This window comes from Polypterus senegalus, chromosome 9 (assembly GCF_016835505.1).
Source record: "Polypterus senegalus isolate Bchr_013 chromosome 9, ASM1683550v1, whole genome shotgun sequence".
Taxonomy (NCBI): domain Eukaryota; kingdom Metazoa; phylum Chordata; class Cladistia; order Polypteriformes; family Polypteridae; genus Polypterus; species Polypterus senegalus.
Window position 1 is genome coordinate 374,174 of NC_053162.1, and position 19,231 is coordinate 393,404.

Below are 19,231 nucleotides of genomic sequence, written 5' to 3' on the forward strand. Positions count from 1 at the left end.
CACACACGCACCAGTGCCAGTACACCTGACCTGCATGTCTCGGGACTGTGGGAGAACATGTGACATGAGCCCCCGTCCCAAGGATACAGGCTTTGGGCACACTGGCCAGAACGAGGAGACGCACAAATGTCATCGTAGTGAGGACAGCTGGCCATAACCTCCACTTGCCACCCCTCAGTCCCTCCAGCTGTTACCTTAATGGTCTCAGTCTTTCTGAGATTTCTCTTTGATTCCACAAAGTGCCAGGGGCACACAGCAAGGGTCAGTCACATGTCCCCTTTAAGAGTCCACCAGCATTCAGTTCAAGATTGTGGCATCCAATAGGCAGTGCCAGTGGGTTACTGGACAGATGAAGGAGACGACTCGGCAGCCCACCCTGCCAATGAGGACCGTCACAGATGGCCAATAAGGGGTCAAAACTCTCACAGTCCCAGTTAAAGCCCCTCTCTCTGAGCCCACCGCATTACACAACTTTGGCTGCCACGCTGCGCTTCCCCAATCTTCTGTCGTGTGGCCCAACGCCCCTCTCGATCAAAGGGGGCTCTCTGGGGCAGAAGCGGGCATTTGGATGGCTTGTGTCTAACGAGGACAAATGTGACGCCAGCTCAGTCGGGCACAGCGGTGGGGGTAGGCACACAGTCCTCAAATGTGATGTGGTGACCACGGCTCGTGGAAGGCGCCATCGCCTGTGTGTTGCTGGGTGGTCTCCCTTTTAGGACCCCCGAGTGTTGCTTTGTTTTTGCCCCGTTGCTGTAAAGCACTTTACTTACTGAGTCGAGTATGCTGCCAGCGCCCCCGACATTAAGGACTGAGGGGCCGTCGAACCAGACGGTGGTCTTCAAGCAGACTCAAGTCAAGTCACTGGTGTGGAACACTGAAATTTATTGAGCTTTACATAAATATGAAGAGTCGATAAAAATCAAAAGGCAAAAAGTTCACATTAGAAAAAGGGGGCCGGCGCACAAATCCACTGCGGTGACGCGGGGACACCACAAAGGCCCTGGCAGTCCGGAGACGTCAAGCGACCTGCCCGGCGTGCCCACTTTGTTCTTCATCACTGGTCTGCCTCTTTTCTTCCAGTGTCGCTTCGGACGTCTGCTGGCCAGTCGGGTTTCTTGTCTGATAAAATGAGATTCTCGAAACACAAAAGCACTCGAGTGAGTTGGTGGTCCTTGGACGGTCCTTGGGTGCCACCCGTCCCCTTCTTGACTGCGCCGCTCCTCACGGGTGTTCGGCTGTGGCCGCTCCGTGCCCATTCAGCTGCCCTGGAGTCGATCCCCGGGAGATCACGCCACTGCCATCCCCGGCTCGTCCAGACAGCGAGGTGCCCACCAAACCACGCAGGTCTTCTGGCGACTCGGGCCCGTCCTGCCGATGAAACGCCTCGCAGAGGGGCAGGTCGCTGCCATCCCACTGACTGTAGCTTTCCGGAATAAAAAGCCAGGAAGACGGTCAGCACAGCGTACACGTCATGTGACCCCCAGGGATGGGGGGCCGGGGTGCAAATCACATGCTAAGGCGGAGAAAATAAGAACTAGAGCCCCCCCCCCCACACACCCCCAAACACACACAAATGGAGTGCCCACCACAGACGGCAAAGTCCAACAGTCGTCCTAGGATGGGCTGCCGAGCAGCCTTTGTGGGTTTGTCCCGTGACAGTGTGCCAGCACACCACGCCACCCGTGTGACGTCACCATTACGCGATGCCAGCGACCAAAGGAAGGCACTCTGAGCACACGGTGGGTGCTGCGGTCGTTTAGTTTGGAAGCAGAAGGTGACCAACCAAAGCTCAGCGCAGTCCGGCAAGGACGCCTCAGCACTACGGGGGGGGGGCAGAACTACAGAGGTGGCACGGAGGGGCCACGTTTGAGGGGCTTCACCTTCACCAACCTCTCGGCCTGACTGAGTCTGGACTTGAAGCCCCCCCACTGCCCCACTACTTCTGTGTCTGTAAGAAGCGAACCACCGCCTAGTCCACAAAAACTAGAGGGGTCCTCTCGTCACGGGCACCACCACACCAAGCCCGTGACAGCAGAGGCCACTCAGCCCAACTTTCACACTGTGCCTGAAGTTGTGACGGACCACCACACTTCCAATGGCCCCCTCACTGACATCTGCACGACATGGACACTGGTGGTCCGCCTTCAACGGGAGACCTCCCTAGTCCTGCAGTCGGCCCAGTAACTCGGCCGCCCAGAGGCTCCACCTCATTGACATTAGGGTCTCCCCTTTGAGGTGGGGGCCGATTTCTAAACGGCCAAAGCAGTCCGCTCGAGATGCCATGTGGACAGCGGCTGTGTGCCCACCCCACCTCGCCAGGAGTCCCGTTTGGATTTTGTGAAGAGGACAGTCCGGTGGTCCGCTTCTGCTCCACAAGTCTTGAGTGAAGGGGGACGGACTTCACTTGGGGCGACGCCCCCTTCTCAGCCTTCAGAGTACAGAGGCGGCCCTTGAGTGGGAGGAGCTTGTGGAGAACGCGGTGTGGTCTGGCAGCCAATCAGCTTCTGCGGGTGTTTTAACAGCAGACTTGCTCGCTCTGGGAATGAGCGCACGTCTGTCAAGGTGGGCAGATGACAGCAGGTGACAGACGAACGGACATTGTGACACACACAGACACTCACAGCCTTCCAGATTCACCCTTCTTTATGTCAACCTGACCAGTGTGGCAGTCGACGGCTTTGCAGACCACCCACCCTAACCCTTCACACATTTCCGCTCGTTATTCAAAGTAAAACAAAATGCTGCAGATGAACAATGAGACAGAATGATATTATTATATTATTATTATTATTATTATTATATTTAGATTAAGAAGTTAACAAAAGCACAACTACAATACAAATACAAAGCAACTGCATACAAAAGACAAAGTGAAGCTCACCGCCAAAGAAGAATAAAAAATGGGTGGCATGAGAACAGTAACCCATCAAACGTAACAAAGCGCCAGCTTTAGACTCCCCTCCTTTAGCCCTATCATACCTAACTGACATTTCTGCGCTGTGCCCTCGTGACGTGGCAGGACTCGTGCAAGTGCCACTCTGCTCGCGGGCGTCTTTCTAAATGTGGCACCAAAGACTCGTCCTTTCATACATGACCCCAGTGGGCTCTCTGCACTTTCTAACGGGAACTCGGGGCTCAGTCTGCCACCGTGGTCCAAACGTGCCCAGAATGCCAAGGAGTATTTCTTCATGCATGTGGCGCCAGGCCTCAGGCCCGATCGGTGGTGCGGCTACCTGAGACACAACGAAGCCCGGGTGGGTTCATGTGAAACCGAAGAACCAAAGGCAACGAGAACTCTGGGAGAGCCAAAGGGTCTGCATGGCACAGTGGGCAGAGCCATTAAAGGAATACGTATGCCACCCAGCAATGTTCTTTTGTTTTTGAAATCTGTTCCTTATGCCATGTTCTTTGTATTGATGGTGAAGAAAAACAGGAGGGTCAGGTTTTAATGGACAGCAGAGACCGCAACATCTCTGTGGGCTTCGGTGGGGGCCGACGCTGAATGACAATGACAACATCCAAAAACGAAAGAAGGGACGGCCATCGGTTTTCTGCTCAGAGCACGTGTGCCAGTCCATAGAATGCTGTTAAATCAATCAATCGGTTTGTGGGAAGCGGCACACGAAAGTGAAGACCCGCCTCCTCTCTCTCCGCTCATTGGTCGCAGCGGCAGAGTGTTTGACACGGAGAAGTCGGGCCCAATGACCCCTTTGATTGGCCATCGTTTCACCCGAGCGTCTCCCTCATCACTCATTGGTCGGTAATCCTGTCTTGAGTGCATTTCACTTTTGTGCACTGCTTTCATTTTCTGGATGACATACGTCAGGATAACTGGCATGTGGATTACGTAACACTCGTAACCCGCGTCTGCCCCCCAAACCCGTGGGTGGTGTTCACCGTTTGCCCCCCACTGAAGCCCACGACATCACAAACGTTCTCCTCTCTGCAGGAGGCGACGAGTTCCTCAGCCATCATGACAACCATGCGGGTCAAGTAATGTGCTAAATTACTTCAGCCACCGAGGAAGAGGAGGAAGAGGGTGCAAAAATCAACGTTTTCATGAAAATGACGTGATGGAGGAGGAGTGGGCCGCCGTAGACCGGACGCAGCATCCCAATATGCCCACGTGGACCAGTGCCCAGGCAGGAGCTGGCAGGCTGGAGAGCACAAACCCAGCCAGCACTCTGCACAGACCTGAGCCCACCGGTGCTGAAAAACGCCAACAGGGAGCTGCTCTGCCACCTGTCAGGAGACACCCGGAATGTTCTGCAGATGAAACACCAAGAGGACGCGTTTACGTGGGCAGTGTGAACGAGCCTGGCACCTTTTAAAGGCAAAGGGTTGGCACTTTGGGAAACGCTGCTGTAGGCGCACGTCCTTTGATTGGCCGATAACTGGGAGTCTCTAGAAATATTGAAAAACACAAACTCGGGACCCCCCGTGGCTGCAGGCTTTTGTTCCAATCAGATTCCTGACCCGCGACGACACCGGACAGCACGGAGCTCATTTAATTAGCGGAGATTCTTCATCTTTTAGTCGACACTCGGAGAAGCACAGCAGCCGGAGGTTTACATTCATAAGACATTTTGAAAGATTTCTGCTTTTGCTCTCCATTTAAATGTTTCGCTCTCTCTGGTGGACTTCATTCTATGTTGCTCTCTCTGTGCAGTTTTTGTATCTTATTAATGACAATTAAAAATGGGCAGCGCGGGCAGACACGCCGGTAAACGACACGCTGCGAGTACTTTAGAGTCAGAGCCCCTAATTAGTAAAGAATGGATTAAACAATTAGAACAAATAGAAAAGTAGAATGAGAAGATAAAGATTAAAAAGACAAAACGAATCCATTATTGTCACAGAACTGCTTGGAACATTTTCAGAGGTCGTCCACTTAATTAGCCCAGGAGTCCAATTCCAAACAGAATCTGCGCCGCCACTGGGGGTCCCCAGGACCGAGTTTGGGAAACGCGGAGCTAACCGGACAGACGGGACACCTGCAGCCATCAAAACAGAGGGACATTCAATGACACACACTTCACTGGCGTCGGCCCAGCAGCGCCACTCACCGAGTGCTCAGCAGGAACATTTGCTGCTCACCATCTGTTGGAATGCATTTTGGATTCAAATTCATTGCATTAAATTGATGCCAATTTCAGATAAAAGTGACAATTGTAAGGTGACATGAGTGCCCGTCGCATACAAAGGGGATGGATGGTAACGTGGGTCTGCCCTGCCAGTGCCACCCGAGCTCTCAAAGGTGCTTTTAATCCGAGCGAGTTTCATCTCGACGAGTGCGACGCAGATGCCAAGTTTAAGATGTTCAGGTTATAAAAGTTTCTAAAACACGCGTCTTTATTGTGCCCACAGAAGCGTTTTACCAACATGGATCACAAATGGGCACCCTGGTATTGGTCTATGACAGCTTTAAACAGGGCGCCAGGCGACTGTGCCACTTTCACAGGATTAGTGGTGGGCATCAGGAGCTTCACGCCAGAGGCCCACATTCACCCCTGCGAATGCCACAGTGAAACCATCAAGCGGTTCTGCTAACGGCACGCTGGTGACTTCCCACCGTTCAGCGGCGGGCCGGTCATCGTGGTCGCCATTCTGTACTGACAAAGGCACCAATCAGCTCGCTCCCTCGTCGTGTCCGGAGGGGTGGGGCCACGACATCTGCTGGAGCTCAGCCCCAATGACAGCTCACTTCCTGCGATTGGACGAGTTTGCTCTTTGAATTTGTTCTGCGCACTGTGGGCTCCCACGGCAAAGGCGTCACACTCGCCGCTCCCGCGCATGTCCTTAATGACACCAAGTCCTTGGCACTCTCTGGATAGAACTGAATAGGTGCCAGGGGCTCGGTTTGTAAGATGGCAGCTGTCACGGGGCGCACAACAGCAGTCTTTCACGAACTACACGAGAAGTCGGGCACGCCGAGACCTAATCAGCTCTTTGAAAATGAAAACCCGTTGTGCCAGTCTCTAAACATCTCGACGAAGAGGCAGGGCAAACTCAAGCGAAGCGAGGGACTCGCCTACACGTCAGGTGGGCTGGCAGCGTGGGCCGTGGGGTCCATGTGACCTATGCGCCAACTGCAGAGACTCTCCGCAAACAGCCAGCGTGTAGCGGGACACCTCGGTCCCCCTGGATAAACGTGTGGGCCACTTCATGACATCGATGGACGCTGCACACGCCTTCCTCCTTTGAGGAGGACGAGGAGGCCAGAATATGGATTCTCTCTCTCAATCCGTGCTGAAGGAAGACAAATTTATTACTTGGCATCTGACCTTAGGGGTGGTGTTATTGGCTCGGTTGGCATCTGAAGTAGCACGTCAGTGTAAAAAGATAAAAGAAAGAGACGGAGAAGAGCAGAACTGAAAATCTATAAAGGAGAGAAGAATGGAGACGTTCAGAGCCGCGGAGCGTCCATGTGTGTCTCTCTCTGACTGTGTGTCGTACTCCGCCAAGCCCAAGGAATCAGAGCGGCAGCAAACGCCTGGCACTGCCCATGGGCCCCGAGTCCGCACCATTCGTAAGATCAAAACGCTGGCCCCACGGTTGTTAGTGTGGCACCGAGCGGAATCTTGAAAGGACTTTTGTGCTCTTTTATTCCCTTCATTTCAAAGTAAATTCTAAAGGAGCCGCTCGTCTTGGGGGGCAGCACGATGGCCGAAGACAAAGCAGCAGCCTAGTGAAGAGTTTCAAACACAAGCCAATGGTCGCCTCTTAATGCAGACAAACGGGGAGGCCGATCTCTCTATTAAACTCCCAGTATCCTCCTGCTCACCATTGAAACGACTCCATGAATTTCAGGCCACACCCCCCACAGTTCTTAGTAGCGTGATTACATGTTTCAATGCCAGTCGCTAGAATTCTACTGCGACAGTAACTCGCTCCGTCCCATAGGCCTGTGCGGTGGAGATGGATGTGCTCTGTGAAAGCTCCAAAGACGGCTGGTCATGTTGAGAACGTTTAGGATTTCTCTTTATAGTTCTTTTGTATCCGAACGCAGGGTCACGGGGGCCTGCTGGAGCCAATCCCAGCCAGCACAGGGCACAAGGCAGGAAAAAACCCCGGGCAGGGCGCCTCTTTTGTAAAGTGTTCAGAGTAATTGGTCCTGCCTAAAACGAAAGCCGATCAGTTTCAGAGATTATAAAACACGTAACCGTCACACCACCGTTAATAACGTATAAAATAATGGGGCTGGGGGCGGGATGCCAAGTCCAATCATTGGCACCCCTACCAGAGTGTCTCACAAGGCCATACATACGTCAAAGCGCCGAGGCCATCTGAAAACGGACTGAACCGATTGGTTCACAGGAGATTCCGGCATTTCTCGAGTGTCCCAGAAGTCAAGCGAAGCGAGACGTCACTAGGGTTAGGGTCTCGCCTGGAGAAGGGGCCCGACTCGCCTCCAAAGCCTGCATACTGTAATCTTTCTAGTTAGCCAATCGCTTGGCTTCTCACTACACTCGGTCCGACACCCCGACACCGAAGATTCCCAGGAAAAATAAACCCATTAAAAAGTCAAATATAAAATGAAGTGCAAATGCGGTCACAATAAGGTGCGCGTTTCCAAAGCTAGCAACTAAAGCTGTAGTGTCCGCCACACTGGTTCAGAGTCAACAGAAAGGTGGCACGACACACGGACAGACAGACAGGGTTAAGGCACTGGTGAAGGCCACTCATGGACTACGTCCTATTTGTACCTGGACGAGTAATATTCTTCCTCTAACTCATAGAGGTCAGTCGCAATCTCATCGCGCAGGGTGGTCAGTTTCTTATCGCACTCGTCCTGCAGGGAGCGCAGCTGCTGGTTTCTCTGGTTGATGGCCTCGTTCACGGAGGGGAAGTCGTTGAGGATCAGGAACTGCTTGAGGTCCGACACCAGCTTCATTAAGGACTCTCCGGCTCGCACCTACGGAGGGACAAAAAGAAACAAAATGCAGTCTGGGAGGAAGGAAGGAAGGAAGGAACTTGTGGGGCTGCCAAGAAAATCCAGTTGGGCAAGGGGGGCTCTCAAGTCCCGTCGGGGGTCCCCCTCTGGTGACTCGGGCTCAGAAATCACTCGGTCATCACACAGTCTCTGTCTGGCCTTACTCTGCGTCTGGACAAATGTGTGGCGATTAGCAGCTATTTGGACTTCAGGCTTCACACTTTACACACTTCATGGTTAACATTTGTGCTTGGTGTGTGTTTGTGTGTGCGTGTGTGTGCCCTGCCCGGGGTTTGTTTCCTGCCTTGTGCCCTGTGTTGGCTGGAATGGCTCCAGCAGTACCCCGTGACCCTGGATGATGGATGTCTACATTTTGTCGTTTGTACTAAAACATGGAAACGGTTCGTCTTTTAGGTGTGTGTTCCACACTTCCTGTCGTCCTACACTTACACAGATCACGCGTGAAATGCTTGTGTTCTGAATTCTGACATCATTTTTTTAGCCTGGGTACCCAACTCCCTGATAAACAAGGCTTCAGTTGGCAGAGGGTTTGCAGTTTCTCCTGCGGTGGGGCGGATGGTATAGCCGGCTGCTTGGGCTTATCGACACATTTACAAGACAAGAGGCGCCGAGTGGAGAGGTGCGAGTGGATTTAAGGTGGGCCGGATCTACGAGTTTTTTCATAGGCTCTGGTTAATTCTCGTGTCAAGCTGCCATAGGAGTCTTCAATCTGCCTCAAGAATAATTTAAGACACGGGTGGGCAAAGTCAGTCCTGGAGGGCCGCAGTGGCTGCAGGTTTTTCTTCCGGTTGCTTCATTAGAAAGCAATTCTTGCCAATAATTTAATTTCATGGCTTGTTGGTGCTTTAACTCTGCCATGTCGGCTCATTCTCATATCCTTGATGTTCTTCCCCTTTCTGAGGATCTCATCCAAATGATCTGAAGGCTAAAATGGAGGAGAGATTCTCAGTCCTTCACTTTTTCTCTTCACTTTCCTTCCGCGTATTTCATTAAACTCAATAGTGATTGATAAACACACAGGGGTGCCGATGGCAACGTGTCATTTGTATAATTAGGAGCAAATTAAAAACCGAGAATACAGTCGTTTAAGACTAAAATAAGCAATAAGGGGTCAAAATGTTAACGAGCGAGACCACTGAAGTGAAGCAGAAGTCTTACTGGAGCAATAATGGGGTTGGAACAAAAACCCTCCAGGAATGACTGTGCCCACCGCTAATTTGAGATATGAAGGAGGTAGGGGAAGTGACGGCAAAGGTGGCAGGGAACGAGAACGGCGCCCGTAGGCATGTGCCACACGGCCACCCTGCAGCCCGCTGCCGAGAGTCGATTCTACAATTTAATAAAAATCATCATCACCCTGAAAGCGGACAGTAGACGTCACGTAGTACACGGGCACCAAATTTCAGGTCAAATCGGTCAAACAGGCGATTTAAAATCCTAGACAGACACGCTAGCGTATTGTATAAGACGACGGGGGGCTTGAAGATGCTGACAAACCAAACCCACTGCCAGTTTTCAGAAGACCCCTTCTTCAAACAGTGGTACAGGAAAACGTCGGCACCTTTCAAGACCGCCGTGAGGTTTGTGCAGGACAAACGCTCCCCCATCACGTGCACTGCATGGCTGGCCGGTCAGTAAAGGCCTTCGATGACCTGGCACTGGAGATTTACAGGGAAGGAAAACAGCAAATGAAGGGGGTCTCAGGTCGCTGCTGCACAAAAAGTCGATCGTCAGTAACTCCACGAATGGAAGGAAGGCTTACGACGCTCGCTTACTGAAGAGAAGGGGGGCTTCGTTGTTGAAATGTTTCATCGTAAGTTTGGAGTCGCTTCGCTCTTATTCTCACGGTCACAGATGAGGACATGTTGGCTGTTCCTCGAGTTGCCCTCAGAATGACCACATTCAGGTTTATTACCACGGCAGACTGATGGGTGGCACTGCACTTGTTCCACATTCAAGTACAACTTGCCCGACAAGCGAGCACACGCTGGAGTTCTTTCAACTTAAAGCTGAATCAGATCCTCCAGGACGCCGGTGGACATTGAAGGGGAGGGAGGAACGTTTAGCACCAAATCCAGGAAGGACTTCTTAACTCAGAGAGGGGTGGGAATCCGACACCAAACCCCGACAACCCTGGGAGGAGAGCGCGATGGACTAAATGGTCTCCTTACGTCTCTCAGATGTCTTCTAAAGACTGACCTACTAACTTGTGTGGTACCCGGATGGAGGTGGTACCCAGCCGGGACGCCCGAGAAGACCAGAGGCGGGTAAAGAGCTGGGAAGCTCGACCCAGTAGAGACCCGGGGTTACCGCCAGGGGGACCGCAATACCTGGAAGACCCTGGACCTCAGCACTTCCGCCACACCAGGAAGTGCTGGGGGTTTGGGAGAGGAACAAGGACACCCGGAAACAGCCGGCACTTCTGCCACACTGGGGCGTGTCGGTGGGAGATTGCTGGGAACACACCTGGAGCACATCCGGGTGCTTATTTAAAGGGGCCGCCTCCCTTCGGAAGGGGACAAGAGTCGGGTGGAAGAATTGGACAAGGTCTCTGGAGGAGGCAAGAGGCGGCCTGAAGAAGGGAAGAGAGAGAGAGAGAGAAGGCATTGTGTTGGCCTGGACTGAGGGGTATTGGGGCTTGTGACCATTGATTTGTGAAAAGGACAATGAAAAAGAAACGTGTGCTGGGTGACATGAGTGTGTCTGCCTGTCCGAGTCCGGGCCAATGTTCACACCAGAAATAAAAACCTGCAGGTAACTGAACCTGGCGAAACACTCACGATGTTAGCCGCTCTCACGTGCATCTCATAATGGTCCTGTTCTGCCTGAGTGGCACGGGACACTTGGGTCTCATCTTCAACCTAAAAAACAAAAAAGACAAGGCGTTAGGAGAAGAGAGAAGAAAACCAAACCCCCTGTTGAGCCACCGACCACTTCTACTCATTTCGCTCAAAAGCAACACAAACCCCAGGAAAGGCGGCTCACGTGCCTCTCAAACGGCCCCCCATTTGGAGGGTTTTTATTGAAACGTCAGACGGTCAAGTCCAGCGAGTAACCTAAAATGGTCCAAAGGGGACCGAGGCTTAAAAAAAAAAAAAAAAGGTAAGGTTACCATCCAGCCATCCAGAACTACAGGGTCACGGGGGTCTGCTGGAGCCAATCCCAGCCAACACAGGGCACAAGGCAGGAACACCGCAGTAAGGTTACCATAAGCTGAGAAACTAAAGTCGTCATCGGAGACCTTCGCAGGGTCAACAACGAAAGATCTCTGCAGCAACTGAAGTCGAGGCGGACAATTCCTACAGGTGTCCGGCTTTTACGGATTACCCAATAAGAGGAGTGCGGCCTCACCCTCTGAACGATTAGCTAGACTCGGCGATCCTCAGAGGAAGGCAGACAGACAGACCAACGCAACCCGTAAAAGTCACAAAGAAATCCAAGGTGTCGGTGAGCAGAGGTTTCTACGCCATCAAAAAGAACTTGGAAACTGGAAGAAACTCGCCTGGCAGACCCAATGCCACAAGGAGGGCACAAAGCTGTGGTAGACAGCCGGGACGCCCACAGAGTGCAAGGCAACCTCATTGGGACACTACTTCTTCCACGACACTAGATGGCAGCTTCCCTGCAGCATGGCGGTGCCCTGGATTCCTGCAGGACACCATGGCATCTGTAATTTGACTTCACAGCTCTACTGGGTACAATGGGTGCCACCAGGAGACGCTGCAGGAGGACCCGGGGACTCGTACTCTTTACATATCGAGTCACGGAGACAGAAGCCCAGAAGTACTTTGGGGCGGGCAGAAAACTCAAGTTCTCCATCTGACCCTAAAGTGCTGGAAAGTCACAAACAGAAGCACTTCTGGGTCAGGCACCATTTAAAGGACTGCTGGGATGGGGGGGGAGGAAGAAGAAGAAGAAGAAGAAGAAAGAGAGACAGAGAGAGAGAATTGTGTCCGATTGTTGCTTTGACTTGCCTGTGTATGGTGGCTGTGGTGCTTAGAGGCACCATTGATGGAAGAAAGAAAGAAAGGAGAGGAAGTCAAGTACTTTTTAGCAGCGCTGTTACCTGGCGTCCTGGACTGTCAGGTCAGAGGGGTGACAGTGCCCTCGAGTGTCACAATGCCAACGGACGTAGCAGGCTTTGTGTGAAGTTCCACTTATAATGTAAAGAGAAGGGAAAAAAAAACCACAAAACTCCTAATCGAAATGCTGTGATGTCTCGAACTCGACTTTCAAATGTTGGGGAGACACACAAGTGTAACTCCAGGAAAACGAATCAATTTCAGTAAAAGAGAGACACGCGACCACAGACCGAGGAGATTCCCTCACTTGTCTTGTGTGTTTTGGGACCCAGCCTTTATTACAAAGCGACGCCCGAGCGAGTGGACGTGTGACCAACTCAGGACAGCGTCCGGCGGTCTGCCTCGAGATACGCTACGTGTGCTTATTAGCTAATCGGAGACGCTGCATTTCTATAGCGCTGTTCTCACCACTCAAAGCGCTCAGAGTCCCTACTGGCATTTATGGGATTCGAACCTGCAACCTTCCCATCTGCCAGTGCAGACCCCCAGCCTCAGAGCCACCACTCCGCAGACAAAAGCAGGAAGCGATGAAGCACATAACGGAGTGACTGGGCATCGCCTCTGGGAAGACTTTAATGGATGCCAGTCAGGTCAGAGGATGCCAATGGAGGGTCACGGGCGACTAATATTCTCCATTATTCAACATACAGCATGAGGAGGACATTCTGCAGATGATGCTGGGTACCTGACATCGAGTCTGGACTTTGGCCACAGAAGCGTCTATTAAATAAAACTCTGGATTTGAGTCAATTCTTATTAATGATGGCACCTGAGAGAGAGAGAGAGAGAGAGAGAGAGACCGGTGCCACTCACCTTTGCCGTCTTAATGATCTCAGTAAAATTGTCCAGGATGGATCGGATGTCATCCTTCAGCCTCTTGTTGTACGACTGCAGCAGCGTCTCTTTGCTTTGTGGTAGAATCCTTTGGGTTGTCATTGTGCGGAATCTTAAAACACAGAAATGAGACGAAGGTCACAAAGAGTTGGCGTTGCACTTAATACTCCACACACACAGCCGGACTGCTGCCCGTTTTTAAAGTGTCAGGACGAGGACACCATTACTGTTAGCTAAAGAAGCTACTAAAGGGACGTCAGACTTTTAGTGGAGACTTCGAGCCTAAAGCCAGTGTCACAGGCGGCTGGGGGTGGAGCCCAGCCGGGACGCCCGAGGGCACCGGAGGAGGGCTGGTGCTTCCTCCCGACCGCGAGGGCGACCGCCCTGGTTTTGTTGGTGGCCTCGGGTAGGGGGCCCTGGAAGAACCCTGGAGCCCAGCACTACCGCCACACCAAGAAGTGCTGGTTGGTGAAGAATGGGGACACCCGGTGGTCTTCCGGGTGCGCAGCCGGCACTTCCGCCACACGGGGGCGTGTCCAAGGAGGAGTGCGGGAAGCAGCTGAAGCCCATCCAGGGTGGTATAAAAGGGGCCGCCACCCTGCACTCGAGAGTGGAAGTCGGGTGGAAGAGGACGGCGCTGGAGAGAGGACTGGGGGCGGCAGGAGGGCATAAAGGACTGTGTGAGAGGCCCGGACTTTGGGGGGATTGGCGCTGGAGGCACTGGGTGTGCACAAGTGTCTTTGTAAATATTGTACAGATTAAAGGAGTGTGATGGGTGCCAAACTGTTGTCCGTCCGTCTGTGTGTGTCCGGGTCCAGTTCCACACAAAAACTGGCAAACGGGCCGCCACTTCACCCAAGTCAGTGCCACTTCCTGCACTTTCAGTCTCTAATGGAAACGTAAAAACGTAAAAGGCCTCTAAACACGAGTGCCCTGTGGCTGCCTTTGGACGCGGACAGCGAGAGATCAGGGGACCCTCGACTCGGGGCTGCGATGGGCAAGCCGGGTGGGGCACATAAAACGGTTTCAAGGTTTTATTCTGGCAGACAAAAGGAAGTAAAATGTGATTCATAAAGCAGGTTGAAAAAATGTGAGCGTCATGCAAAGTGCTGCACGACATTAAAAGAACAATCAAGAAAAAAAACACAAATCTCTCTATTATAACACAAAAATCGATCTTGGGATCGAGACTTTTTATCGTATGGCGAGCTGCGATTTTCTCAGAGAGACACTTTGACATCCCGCGAGACGAGACTTTGTGCCATCAGATTTAACCACGGAAATAAAAGACGACAAAGTAGAACATCGTAAAGAATTCAAAACCGCTGGCGTGATCAACGGGCAGAGCAGATTAAGAGATGAAGGAAGGACGAAAATTCAAAAGTCTCAAAAAACTGACAGCAAAGACCGCATTAGCGCTAAAGAAACAGAAATTATTACTCAATGAAATAACATTAACAGTGAAAAGAGACGGAAAATATGGACATCGGCGATATGAGCGAAGCGTGGAGACATCGTAAGGCTTTAACGTTTAAGTCGAGACGTGTAGATCGTCCAATTCGCGTCGCCATCAGGGACGAGTCGCGTTGCCTCCCAATGAACGGGCGTATCCACGAGAACGAGAAGATTTGTTGTGTGCGAGCGGCAGAGACACAAAGTCGCTGGTGTGTAGCGCAGGCCGGCGAGTGAAGCCCCCTAGTCGATATCTCTCTCTCTATAAACGTCTACGTGTAGAGCCGTGCGTGTGTGTGTGTGAGCGAGAGAGAGTGTGAGGCGAGTGTGTCGTCACAGTGAAACTCGCTTAGCCGCTGACACACAAGCCAGGCGAGCACATCGGCAAAATGAGAGAACATCACTTAGCCGTGACAGACAATGGAGAGGATCGACTGACTGATTGATTGACTGACCGACTGACCGACTGACCGCAGTGCCTAACCCATGGTTTCTAGAAGCCCGGCTTACACTACTAACAATAGTTGCTACTTAATAATAACGAACACGTCGTCCGAACATAAAATGCTAACACAGACGACGCTCGACGTTCCATCCCAGTCAGCAGCCCTCCACCCATAAAGGACGGCCAACGATAAACGTATAACCCGGCAGAATGGCGAGCGAGACGTTTATAAGCGACCAAGCAGTGTGGCGGACAGCGAGGCTTTGAAAACTCGACTGGAGAGCTGGAGAGGACTGGCGCGCTTTGTTGGGCTGACTGGCCGGTCCTCGTCCGACTGCTCGAATGTCCTAATGGTGCTGAAGTCGGTGGTGACCAGGAAAGTGGAATTTCAAAACCCGAAACGGTGCCCCTTGTGCCGTCTACGCCACGCGTCAGTCACCCGCTCACACGCTCCAAAGATCCTTCCAGAATCAGCAGACATCAGACATCATAAACCGGAAGCGACAGCCTCACGGGTTACGCTCTGAACGGACGCCTCGTCTCTCGTTAGTCAGGAGTGCAGGATTATGGGATTGCGTTTCCCCGCACTTCTGGTCCGCACTGATAATTCCATGGGCGGCACGGCGGCGCAGTGGGTGGCGCTGCTGCCTCGCAGTTAGGAGACCCGTCTGGGTTGGCTCCCGGGTCCTCCCGCAGGTTTGGTGGACTGGGCGATCCTCAGTTGTCCCTAGTGGGTGCTTGGTGTGTGGGTGTGTGTCCTGCAGTAGGCTGGCACCCTGCCCGGGATTTGTTTCCTGCCTTGCACCCTGTGTTGACTGGGATTGGCTCCGGCAGACATGTGACCCTGTAGTTCGGATATAGCGGGTTGGAGGAAGGATGGATGATAATTCCAGAAGTATTCTTCACACAGCATTTCTGCCATGACGCCTCTGCCTTGGCGACATTTAGATAACGTGAAGAACGTCAGATTTTGGTTTCCGTTGTCACCCCACGGATTTCTAATGAAACGTCAGACGGCTTGCACTTTGTTAGCCGTCACGACGAGTATCCCAAACGTCTCCATCTTGGGTGGACTATTCCTGTAGGGCAGTTGATCCTTCTTCAGACTCGTGTGAAGTCTGGACTGACGTCGCGCTTGGCATTTCAGAGACTACGCCACGGAGAACTTCGAGGGCTCAGTCACTGCCTTTATGCTTCAGCTGGGCTCCGACCTCAAGACCTGACTGGACATGAAGGGCAGCCCAACACCACAAGAAGGTGCCAAAGCCATGGCCAACAAGACCACCTGAAAACTAAGGGCAGGCCAGTGCTCTGTGCCAGTCAGTCATAGAAACGCATTCTGGACCAACAGCAGTGGTGGCCTACACCGCCTAACGTCAAGGACGCTCCTCTGAGCATACAAGCAATACAAACATGGACTCCTTTCTGTAGGACGGAAACAATGAAACAGGAACACAAAATGGGGTTTTGCTGACAGAAACGACGAGACGGGGGCCGAGTGCAGGAACAAAAACAAGAGAGGCTGCCAGTCCATCACCATCACCACCACCACCAACACGCCACCCGTCTTTACTGCCAGGGTTAGGCTGTCGTGGATGTTCTGGAGATGGAGAGCCAGGATACCCGAGGTAAGAACTTACAATGCAGCGGCACGACGTCGGTCGGCCGGCCGTACACAGCAGGGGTGCACTAAGCACTGTGCCACCATTACACTTCTCCCAAGTCAGAAGGCGGCCACACCACACTTGCGCCACATGAAGGGCAATTCGGACTCACTAGACCTACGGGTAACAGACTGGAGGGCCTGCAGCTTTATGAAATTCTAGTAACACGGCAACAAACGACAGGAGTTGGCCAAAAACGGCATCCCAATGCCCCGCTTGTGGTCCGACGGGGTACACATGAACTTGCGGCTCGCTGGCACGGATCTCCTATTTGAAATGACAACTTGGACCAGACTTTCAGGACGGATTCAAGTCTCCAAGCCTGCCATTAGTAGGACACAATCAGCGCTTGAAAGATGGCACAGGGGCCCCCAGAGAGACGGGCACAGAAGGGTGGCCACGCCGCCCTTCTCCTCTTCTTGAATTTAAAATGAATCACATCATTATGGTCTGTACGAGACAGAAGCGATTCACTTTACGGTGCCATACTGACATCCGAATGTGCCCAGCTAATTACTGGGATTAGTTATCAGCGTGCCAATCGTGCTGCTGTGACACAGAAGGCACCGGAGCTGCGACGTCAGCACGTATTCGCTTTGCCTGTAATGCCGGCGCTCGTCTGGCCGTCACTTTCAAAAAGCCTTCGAGAATCGCAGAACAAGTTTACTCACAACGCACAGAAGGCTCTGCCCATCAATCAACAGACGCTCACTGCCACCATCAGAAGATGTCCCCGCGTGTCCGTCTGCTAACTCAGAGGAAAGAGAAAGGCCAGCTTCGGTTTGGGCTTCTGCTTTGGCAGTGCCATCTGAGAAGAGTCCGTTTATTCAGCACACGAATATTCCAAACGCGTTTGGGGTTTCCAAGATTGTTTAAAACGTAAGCCGCATTGTCTGCATCATCAGCACCTTCTGATCAAAGTCTCTCTCGAGTCCAAACTCGGCGGCTCTGCTATCCCCTGAAAGACATCACTAATACACGATCTCTAAAAACGGGAAGACGTGCCGTTAAACCCCAGTGCCCCCCATTGTGGGTTTCCTTTGGCTACCACGAGCTCTCACTACGCATAAGACACAAGTCTGCCACACAGCGGTGGGCACGAGTGGCACCAGATCATCGGTCCTAGTGACGCACAACTGGCACTTAATGGAGGAAGCAGAATCTCCAATCCGACGTGCTCTCCTACAGCCAACATGGCCGGACGCTGCCCTTGGGGGGTCGTGTAACTGCGGCACATGGGAGGTCTTTGCCCCTTCCTCTTCTGAAGATGTGCCATACGGGAGTGCAGTGCCTTACTCCAATTAGCGGACATAATCACCGATGTTGGGCAAACACTTTGCCAAGGTTATGAACATCACAATGCCGCTGCAGTTACTGCACATCCAAATTTACTATGAAATTAAATAACACAAAGAAATGGCGATAATTAAAATGATGAAAATGTAATAAATTCTACATCGGGGTCCCCCAACTCCGGTCCTGGAGGGCCGCAGTGGCTGCAGGTTTTCATTCCAGCCCTTTTCTTAATTTGTGACCTGTTTTTGCTGCTAATTCACTTCTTTCTAATTCATTTTCATTGACTTGCTCTTGAAGACTCGGACCCCTTAATTGTTTCTTTTTCCCTTAATTAGCAGCCAAACAATAACGAGATACAAAATGAGCCAAAACAGGACCGGCAAACTGTGACCATCACATAATATCTGAAAATAAAGAAAGGTGAAGGTCTTGGGAATGTTGATCTGCTCAGGTCCCCAGTGCTCTTAGAAAAAAGAAAATCCACAATTTCGGACATGGCTAATACTGCACAATGACAAGCCATGGAATTAATGAATGAGTTTAATGAACGACGAGACTCTGCGCCTAATTAAGCAACTGCTTGGAGTTTGTGGCCCGGACTTCTTCTGCTGGCTCGCTTCAGGTTTCTGTTTGGGTGCCATAAAAAAGAAGCCATTCAGGGGAACAAATCTTAAAAAAACAAGTCCATTAAAATTAAATCACAAGTAGTTAATCAGCAGCAAAATCGTGTCACTAATTAAGAAAAGGGTTGGAATGAAAACCTGCAGCAGCGGAGTTGGAGACCCCTGCCTGCCTTACACCGTCCTAATGCCCCCCACAAGGTCTGTGCGCGTCACTGGACCCGCAGGGTTTGAGGATTCTGCTAAATGTAATCTCACAAACACGAGAAACACGTCAGGGTCGGACCTCTTCGACTACTGCGCCAGTACTAAAGTCGCCCTTACAAGTTTTACTTTACGGAAAAGATTCCTCTTCAAGACGGCCGACCAGCGCTCTGTGCTACATATAATGCCACTCCTCCATAACTCGCAAACGCTTTTGAGGAAAATAAACAACACGTATGGATTGTACTTTACCGTTCCGGCAACAAAAAGTCAGACTGATGCACGGTCAAGGCACGTGAACTTACCGAATAAAAGATTATACGAATTTCTAAATGCGCTACCAACCTAAAGAGCGCCGCTTTCTTCCATTCTTCAGCACACGTTTGTAGCGAGCCTTGTAAAAAACCCGCCCAACGATCCGAATACTACTAGCTGATTGGCGTGTGTAAACTATTTAGCTTCCCGCCTCCTACTTTGATTGGAGCGTGACTGAGAGAACGATGGCATTGATTGGCCTAAATTGCCATCCGTTTTCATCTTTAGTTGACTCGGTTTGGTTGACTCATCCGTATTTATGTTAAAACAGTAAAATTATTGTTTTTACGTTTTCTGTTAACGGCACCCTGTACCCGTACATCTAATTTAGTGAAAACGAAGTTTACAGTGATTTCCTTGTTAAC

The 19,231-nt window shown here is 51.6% G+C and overlaps 1 protein-coding gene across 3 annotated transcripts; it reads right to left on the minus strand.

Annotated features, from left to right (window-relative positions):
- Nucleotides 1–862: 862 nt before the first annotated feature.
- med22 (mediator complex subunit 22) lies at nt 863–18,987 on the minus strand. 3 transcript variants are annotated; one of them, XM_039762542.1, is made up of 5 exons: nt 18,897–18,987; nt 12,850–12,982; nt 10,735–10,815; nt 7,707–7,915; nt 863–1,423 (listed from the first exon to the last, which is right to left on the minus strand). In XM_039762542.1, the coding sequence occupies exons 2-5, from the start codon at nt 12,970–12,972 to the stop codon at nt 1,222–1,224; spliced, it is 615 nt and encodes a 204-aa protein (XP_039618476.1). In that variant the 5' UTR covers nt 12,973–12,982; nt 18,897–18,987; the 3' UTR covers nt 863–1,221. The 3 variants fall into 3 exon arrangements, with proteins under 3 accessions (XP_039618476.1, XP_039618477.1, XP_039618478.1); XM_039762543.1 differs by having other exon boundaries at nt 18,857–18,961; XM_039762544.1 differs by lacking the exon at nt 863–1,423 and having other exon boundaries at nt 2,766–7,915.
- Nucleotides 18,988–19,231: the final 244 nt, after the last annotated feature.

Bases quoted from the DNA above. Each gene is read 5' to 3' on its own strand.
- med22 (XM_039762542.1), bottom strand. From the start codon at position 12,972: ATGACAACCCAAAGGATTCTACCACAAAGCAAAGAGACGCTGCTGCAG. The intron at 10,816-12,849 runs GTGAGTGGCACC...TTTGTTTTTTAG, and splicing joins AGATCATTAAGACGGCAAAG to GTTGAAGATGAGACCCAAGT. The intron at 7,916-10,734 runs GTGAGTGTTTCG...GTCCCTCCGTAG, and splicing joins ACGTGAGAGCGGCTAACATC to GTGCGAGCCGGAGAGTCCTT.